General features: G+C 45.1%; 1 protein-coding gene across 1 annotated transcript; it reads left to right on the forward strand.

The window, feature by feature from the left end:
• Positions 1 to 5,793: 5,793 nt before the first annotated feature.
• On the forward strand, positions 5,794 to 9,001 carry LOC143131357 (keratin, type I cytoskeletal 50 kDa-like). Its single transcript, XM_076290952.1, has 7 exons — positions 5,794 to 6,425; positions 6,651 to 6,733; positions 6,944 to 7,100; positions 7,375 to 7,536; positions 7,893 to 8,018; positions 8,187 to 8,407; positions 8,777 to 9,001. Exons 1-7 carry the CDS (start codon positions 5,886 to 5,888, stop codon positions 8,886 to 8,888), a joined length of 1,401 nt encoding a protein of 466 aa, XP_076147067.1. The 5' UTR covers positions 5,794 to 5,885; the 3' UTR covers positions 8,889 to 9,001.

Genomic DNA, 9,001 nt, shown 5'->3' on the forward strand with positions numbered 1-9,001 from the left:
TCTGACAGGTGACACAAGAGCATTCGGACACGCACCAGCAGACAGACAGCTATGCACAAGCCATCGGGATGCTGAACTGTCATTAACATTTACATATCCAGATATCACAATACAGTTAAGAATATCACACACATCGCAATGACTGGAACCCCCCCCCCCCTCCCCCCCACACACACACACCTCTTAATTGTTTACCAATTTAAAGTGTTCTCTGCACTCCTTTACCAGTGGCCACTTTCGTTTCTATTTTCTATATCTTACTTTTTTGAATTTCTGACTTGTAACATTTTAATATTCCTAATAGGCATACTCTGTGAAGTTGAGTTGAATGGGAGTCTAAGAATTGTATCACTGGTAATAATGTTGCATCTTTATTGAGTAGTATATGACAATAAACATGAAATTGGACACTTGAATTTGGATAGGCTAGCAACCTAACTTCCAAAGAGGAATAAACAATAAACAAGCTGACTATTGCTTCATTCATTTTCTCAACATTAAGATATTGGCATACTGTATGGTGTCACAAGGGTTAGGTCTTGCTTTAATTATGTGTGGGGCCATACATCTTCTTCTCAACAGTTTGTGCAAGTCAGAAAGAAACCAAACACAGATGTGTTCGCACAGTTGCAGCAACAGCAAAATCGGTTTGCCAATACATATTTCACACACACACACACACACAGAGAGAGAGAGGGAGAGAAAACATCTGTCACACACAAACACATATACACACAATACTTTAATAGAGAAAGTTTCTTGTTTCTTCATTTTGTAGATCTTGAGATTAACATGACCAGGCCTAGCTGAGTCAAAGCAATTGGCCAACTGTGACACCCTTGCCGGTCACTGAATTTCTGTACCCTTCATCAGATGTCTTGTATGAGTAGGCCTTGTACATCTCCTGAGAGTTTTTTTTTTAACATCCTGTACAAAAGGGCCAGACAAACCAGTTCACGCAGAAATTACTGTCATGTACACGGGTTAGGTTTCGAGAGAGTCCAGCCGAAAGACAAAGAGGTCCTTGAATCACAGCAGAGCTGTCAGTAAACATTGTGCCTGACATGTTGGTATGGGCCACTCGAAACTCTTACATTAGAGCTACTAAACAATGCACGCTACCGACATGACCGAAAAAAAAGGTGAAACTTTTTATATACCGGTAGTTATCTAAAGTTACGTAAGTATTGTAGTACTTTGTCCGACATTATACGCATGACATTTGTTTGACTTTTTTTTTTTAACCCAATACAACGGTAACAGTGGTAAACATGCACGAGGAATATGCCATGAGGTTTCCTGACTGAGTTTCCCAGACTTTCATACTAAAAGTGTCAGTAGGAGTCAGGTGATTTTGAACTATGTCAAAATGTTCCTTGCTCTGACATCTTATGAGCAAGTGACATAGCCTGCAATCTGGCATGAGACCAATGACACTTATCGACAATACACATTATTCACATTTCACTGGTATAACTTCAACCAGCCACCAACCACTCAAATCTACAGCATTCAAATCTATACACCTTAAAGTTGACTGGTATATAGTAGGCCTACACACATTATTCCAAAGCTGCAGTGCTACACTTTGAGGGCATCTTTTATAATCATGCCCCTAGTGTAGTGTAGCACTGTAGCTGCCAATTTTTTCCCCAACCCGTTTTTTTTTTCTGTACCGACAGTCCTCGGTGACCTCAAGAAACAGAGATCTATGTGAAAAATCGCCAGAGTCTAACTAGAGCTAATTTATAACTAGACAAAATCAGTTTGCTAGTTTAAAACATCATGGGCAAGACAAACATTGATGAGTCAGTTCAATGCTCCCAAATGTCACACGACAACATCAGTTCATGCAAGACAATGTTGCTTAATGATGGACTTTGGACTTTGCGTCAAACAAATTAGGGCCCATGATCTTATGGAACAATATGGCTCCTGCACAGAGAGAGATGGCGAGGACGAGGAGACCCATTATCAGCAACCATCCAGTGGCACATTCTGTTTTCTAATCCGAGTTTATCAGGCTAACTGATAATTAGAAAAAATAAATTGCAATTGTGCACTGCTATAAACCTGCTGCTGCCCTGATTAAAGAAGCAATGGAGCTGGCATTTCTAAATTTTGTTTTTAGATGAGTTGAGTATCTGGAGCATCAGCTATCATGGGTATGATAAAAGGTACAAAATGACCAGAAACAAAGAACTTTCTTCTGAAATAATGTCAATCTATTTTTGTTTAGTTTCAGAGGCAGATGCCTCACAGGTCCCCAACTGGCAGCTTTGTTAAATAGTACCCACAAAACGCCACTGTCAACATCAACAGAAGAGGTGACTTCACGAAATGTAAAGATAAAGCCATATCAAAATATTAAGATGGGCAAAAGAACACTTGTTATGGTCAGAGAAATAGATCTCTTGTGTAGAGATCACAAAGAAGTATGTCTGCGAGACACCAACCAAATGCTGGAGAAGTGTTTCCCTCCATCAGGCATGGTGGAGGGAATGTGATGGTCTGGGGGTGCATTGGTGGTAGTAAAATGTGACATTTTGTCGCCATATTTAAATCATATTGTAATCAAAGTCAGTGGTTTGTTCCCTGCTGCTGCTATCAGTATTTTCCACTGCACGCTCTGTGCTATCCCTTACAGAAATTTCAGGTTCCTGGCGAAGTTGCCGCAAATTTCCGGCAAGGTCATATTTTCACATGCAAATTAGGTTTCTGGCAAATTAACTTTTGGAAATGTTGCAGCAAATTTGCAGCAATGTCATTACTGTAAGCAAATTAGGTTTCCAGTGAACACCAGAAGTTCACTGGAAGTTTGCCATTATTGGCTAAGTTTGCTGGCAAATCACTGGTGAACACATTTGCTATTAGATAGATAGATAGATAGATAGATAGATAGATAGATAGATACTTTATTGATCCCCAAGGGGAAATTCAAGGTCTCACTATAGTGGCAAATGTCTCATTGTTGCCAGAACTTTGCCTCTAGCAGCCAACACTGGCAAACTTCTGGCGATTTCTAGTGAACTCATTTGTTTCCCACAAATAACCCACAAGTTTGCTGCAAATCTGCCGCAAACATTTCATTTTTGTAAGGGGTGTGCTGGCTGAGAATATGAACTGCAAGGTTGTCACTGCTTAAGAGATCCTTCTGAAATGGGGAGGAGGAAGGGATGGAGGTGCTGTAAAACAGCTGAAGGGCAGTCTTGGGCAAGAAGAAAGTTACTTGGCAACTGGCGGCAGGTTCTGCATTCTTCCAGATAACTGGATGGTGATGGTGATGGGAAATCAAGGGGGACGGGGTTGGGGTAGCACATCAGTTCTGCTCAGTCTTCATTTGACTGAGGTCCAGATTGTTGGTGTAGTACGTAGATATGTACTGTAGATGAGGTCTCTATGGAAAGCTATGAAGAAGAGGCAATGCCAAAAGGGTGGGATAAGCACGCCTAAACAGAGATTGGGCCTGCACACTTAAAGCCTTTCATATCAGCGTCACTCTCAAGCGCAGCTCAGAAAAGAAACACTGATGCCTAGATGGAGGTGTGTCGCGCTATTCATCTATGGGGGAAAGATTGAAACAATCAATTAGATCAATGCTGACGGAGCTGAAACAGAACTTGTGTAATCAAGATGCAGTTAGATAAAGCAAAAGCATGTGATTGGCCATAAGGTATGGTTATGAATAACAGTGCACACAGCTGTGTGTAACTGTGCCACGGCTCAGCTGATATTGTTTTTGCAAGACCGTTACATATGGCAATAAATCACTTGTGAAGACAGAACTAGTCATTTTGATTGAGGGAGGGCAATGCCAGTTAAAATAAATATTTGGAACTCCGTGGGAACTCGGACCCATATATGGTACGAGCGCTGTAGCCAGTTGCGCCACGGCGCCCCCCACTCCTCCTGTTTTAATGGTTATATGGTATACTGTATATGGTAATATGTATTTAGCAAATCAAAGTCAAACCATGATGCATAACGTTAGTGTCATGAATGGCCAAACACAGGAGGAAGTTAGCTCGCAGGACCGCGTACTAGCTCTGACTGTGCCATTTACAGGTAAATGAGTGAAATGCATTGCTTTTTTATGCACTATTGATTTATGTCTGATTGTCAGTTTTTAAAAGTTCCCAGCTAGGGAGGAACTAACAAAACAAGCAACAGCATGTTGTTGCTCTGAGCAAGCCATGAGCAATGGATCACTGGTATTTTGCATCCAGAGGCGCATATGTGAAAATTCACCTCTCCTGGCTTGCAAAAACAGAACCTGCAGGTTTGAGGTGACTTACTTTCCCTCTGCAGTCTTTGCGTCCTTTTTTCCTTCCTTTCCACCAAAACAAAACACTCGTTTTTGGTTCATGATTTGTCTCTTAAATGTCTTGTGTTACACTCTTGAAACAAATGTGTTGGACATGACACAAACTGTGTTGTCCCATATCTGGACACCGAGATAGACAACACAAGTTGTATTATTTTCATCACATATTCTGTAATGAATAACAAAAGCAATGTGTTGGAATGAACACAAACTGTGTTGTCCCCTATCTGGACACAGAGATGTGTTAAAAACAACGCAAGTTGTGTTGTTTTCAACACATTCGTTTTAAAGTGTACCCTGACATTAACATGAAAGTTACAATCTGAAGTCTCATCAATGATGTACATTCCCAAAGTATAGGCAGGAAATGCATGTATGGTTCTGTTGATGACTTACTAGTCTACTAGAATTACGATTCTAACATGGATCACAGTGTACTCTCGAGAGTAACCTAACCTTATGTAATACTTATTTAAAGCAGCAAAAAGTTTACTACTGAAAAATTTGCGATGGAAAAAGAACATGCTGCCTCTCCATAGCCTTGAGACAAAGGAAGGTTTGTTCTGGTGGAGCTGGCATGCTGTCAATTTACTGAGAGCTTGTGCCCCAGTGTTTGAATTCACAGTTTATGAGTGTTGATTTAGTTCAGCTGGAAGTTGTCTTGGCAACACAACATGCATGAATTGAACTGTCAGTCAAGGTGTCATTGACAATAGAAGACGCAAAGTTCACGCACTCTGCAATGTCAATATTAAGATACTGATATGAAGATGCAGTCTTACCTAGGGCAAGCTATAGTCACACATATGGGTTGCATTCACCCACTTATGTAAACTATGTTAGGAGTGTGCATACTTTCTTTTCATGCATTTGAACACACCTGTAGTATGCGTGGATATCGGTGTGCTTTTGCCAGTAAGGTAATGTGCACATGTGTGTACATGCATGAAGAAACGAGTTGAATGCAAATGTGCATTGAGTGTGCATTATTCGCTTTCGTGGTGCTGGGTGTAATTGCAAACATGTGTTTATCCCTTCAGTCATTTGGGAAAAAGCAACGAGCTGAGGGAAGAAGTTTGCACACACATGCACAGTGATTCATGCATGTACGCACACACACATAAACAAACACACACACACAGACACACACACACACACACACACACACACACACACACACACACACACCTCTGCACCTCTTTCCATCTTCACAGCACTTTTACCTCCTTGCATCGCTTCACCTGCCAGATATCTTTCCCCGCTGGGCACCAATGAGGGGCGGAGAAATGAATGATGTAATGCCCCCTTATTCTTTCTTCCACCCATCCGTACACTGCCCCTCATCACACCCTTTCTGCCCCCCCCCCCACCCACACACACACGCGGATACACCCACACACACATCCACCCATCCTCTCTCTCCCCCCTCCCCCTCCTCTCGAAGCATATAAGCCACCTGGTGCCCAGAACTCCGCTACTCCAGAGCTCCTCTGTCGCTCTCTCCGCTGCACACACTCCTCTCTCGTCTCCTCTCCTCTCCACTGGTTTGACAGCAGCAGCCATGAGCTACAGCAGCCGCAGCTACGTCTCCTCCTCGGGCGGCTCCATGAGGGGTGGACCCCTCACCTCCTCCCGCGTCTCCATAGTGTCCAGCGGCATGGGTGGTGGCATGGGCATGGGTGGTGGCATGGGCATGGGTGGTGGCATGGGCATGGGCATGGGTGGCGGCGGCGGGCGTCTCAGCTCCATGCGGGCCGGCAGCGTGTACGGGGGCGCGGGGGGCTCGGGCGTGCGCATCTCCACCGCCTCCTCCTTCGGCTCTGGTGGTGGCGGAGGTGGCGGCGGCGGCTTCGGCGGTGGCTACGGCTTCGGCGCCGGAGGCTACGCCGACCACGGCCAGCAGCAGGTGGGCACCAACGAGAAGGCCACCATGCAGAACCTGAACGACCGCCTGGCCTCTTACCTGGACAAGGTGAAGACTCTGGAGAAGGCCAACGCCGAGCTGGAGCTGAAGATCCGTCAGTTCCTTGAGAGCAAGACCTCGCCCACAGCCCGCGACTACTCCGCCTTCCACGCCACCATCAGCGACCTGCAGGACAAGGTACCATTCTCGTTGCGTCTCATAGCTGCATTATACCGTCTGCTGTCTGACTGCTTTTTTTGTTTATACTTGTGTTTCTTCTCTCTTAGTTCATTGTTTCTCTCAGTCCATTGTTTATTGTATAACTGTTGCGCAATATACTTAAGTCGCACAGTGTGCAGCAACACTGACCCCTGCTGAAAGCAAAAGGAAATAACAAGTGGTTCAATTCCTCAACACCTCTAGATTCAGGATGCCACCCGAGTCAATGGAGGAATTTACCTGAGCATCGACAACGCAAAGCTGGCAGCCGATGACTTCAGAACCAAGTAAGTCCTCAATGCATATCCTATTGCATAGATCGTGGATATTTGTTAATGAATGAGACATAATTCATTCTGAGACAGTCATTATTAAATGAAGACACATTTACAGTCTGAAATAGCACAACTAATCTAAGACCTGTCATACATTTCCAAAAAGCCAATAGTGAAGCAGTGGTGCTGGTACAGTTCTGAAAATGCTGTGAATGTGCTTAGGTATGAGAATGAGCTGGCAATGCGTCAGTCCGTGGAATCAGACATCATGGGGCTGAAGAAGCTCCTGGACGAGCTGACCATGACCCGGTCCGACCTGGAGATGCAGATCGAGGGCCTGAGGGAGGAGCTCATTTACCTCAAGAAGAACCATGAGGAGGTGAGAGACCAGTGCTGATCAGGGAGACTAAAATAGACCAATCTGCCTTGACCATGCACCGATTACAGCTAAATATAATATTCATCTTTCAAAAGATAATCACTAGTTTTAATCAAGGCGTGGGAATAATATATTTGTATGACACATTAGCCTATACATTGATATACAGTACAGTATATTACCATTACAGTATATAACAATAAAACAAATTGAGTGGTAGTACTGGATTGGTTGGGGTGACCTATTCTGCACGCTGTGTCTCTCTCCCCCACAGGAGCTTCTGGCCATGCGCGCTCAGATGACCGGCCAGGTGCACGTGGAGGTGGACGCCGCGCCGCAGGAGGACCTGTCCCGCGTCATGGCCGAGATCCGCGAGCAGTACGAGTCCGTCTCTGCCAAGAACCAACGCGAACTGGAGACTTGGTTCCAGACCAAGGTACGGCGGAACCACCATCATTTACAATGAAGTGTGATACACTGGCTGAAGTCAATTCACATGGCCTAATATAGACTTCCCTTTGACTTGGCTGAACAAGCACGCTCGATGGTGTTTTATGCCCCCAACGTCCTAATCCCACCTAATCCTAAACATAACCCTAACCCTAACCTTAACCCATGCCTAACCCTAGTGCCTTCCAGGCAGTGCTGCCTTGAAGACAACATTGGGGGCATAAAATACCAAGAAACTATAAGGACCCTTGTTATTAATATTGAGATATGCCATGTGCAGAATCATTTGCGAAAGGTTTTTATACTGCTGGTGATAAATGATGTTTCTGTCCGTTTCCACAGTCAGAGTCACTGAACAAGGAAGTGGCGGTCAGCACAGAGACCCTGCAGTCGTCCAAATCCGAAATCAACGAGATCAGACGCACGCTCCAGGGTCTGGAGATCGAACTGCAGTCACAACTCAGCATGGTAAGAGGCAGCCACTCCGGCACAAACCGATCATGTTATGTTCAGATGTGTAAATGTAATTCCTCCAAGTGCATAAAAGTGCTCTTATTAAAACCCAATGAACCACTTCCATTCATTATGTCCATCTCACGGCCCCACCCCCCTCTTCTTCCCTTGTGCCCCCGACAGAAAGCGTCTCTGGAAGGCACGCTGGCGGACACGGAGGGACGCTACTCCATGCAGCTGTCCGGTCTGCAGGGTCAGGTGACCATGCTGGAGCAGCAGCTGATGCAGCTCAGGGCCGACATGGAGCGCCAGGGCCAGGAGTACAAGCTGCTGCTGGACATCAAGACCCGTCTGGAGATGGAGATCGCCGAGTACAGGAGACTGCTGGACGGAGAGGCCACCAGGTGGGTGGGAGATAGTGTGTGTGTGTGTGTGTGTGTGTGTGTCTGTGTGTGTGTGTATATGTGTGTGTGTGTGTGTGTGTGTATATGTGTGTGTGTGTGTGTGTGTGTCTGTGTGTGTGTGTGTGTGTGTGTGTGTGACTCTGTGTGTGTGTGTGTGTGTGTGTGTGTGTCTGTGTGTGTGTGTCTCTGTGTGTGTGTGTGTGTGTGTGTGTCTGTGTGTGTGTGTCTGTGTGTGTGTGTGTGTGTGTGTGTGTGTGCGCACTGTAAATGACTTACATGACTGTGATTTTCAACACATTTCCTCTCAGTTCCTATTTGAAACCACTTTGTAATTTTAAACATGGGTTTTCTTCTTCTTCTTCTCTTCAGCCTCATCTCCTCTGGGAGCAAGTCCAGCACCAGCACAGTGAAGGTGAAGACCATCGTGGAGGAAGTGGTGGACGGAAAGGTCGTCTCGTCCTCGTCTTCCTTCACCGAATGAGCAGCCTTGTCCTCTCCAGAACACTCTCCAAACATCAGAACAACCTAACTTTGCTCAAGACTGCATTGTCTGCGCCAGACAGTGAATAAACTTGACTACTCGCGCACAACAAA

Source organism: Alosa pseudoharengus, unplaced genomic scaffold (assembly GCF_046254945.1).
Source record: "Alosa pseudoharengus isolate Yale_2024_CS ecotype anadromous, Long Island Sound unplaced genomic scaffold, YU_APseudo_1.1 YU_APseudo_1.1_scf_1, whole genome shotgun sequence".
Lineage (NCBI taxonomy): Eukaryota > Metazoa > Chordata > Actinopteri > Clupeiformes > Clupeidae > Alosa > Alosa pseudoharengus.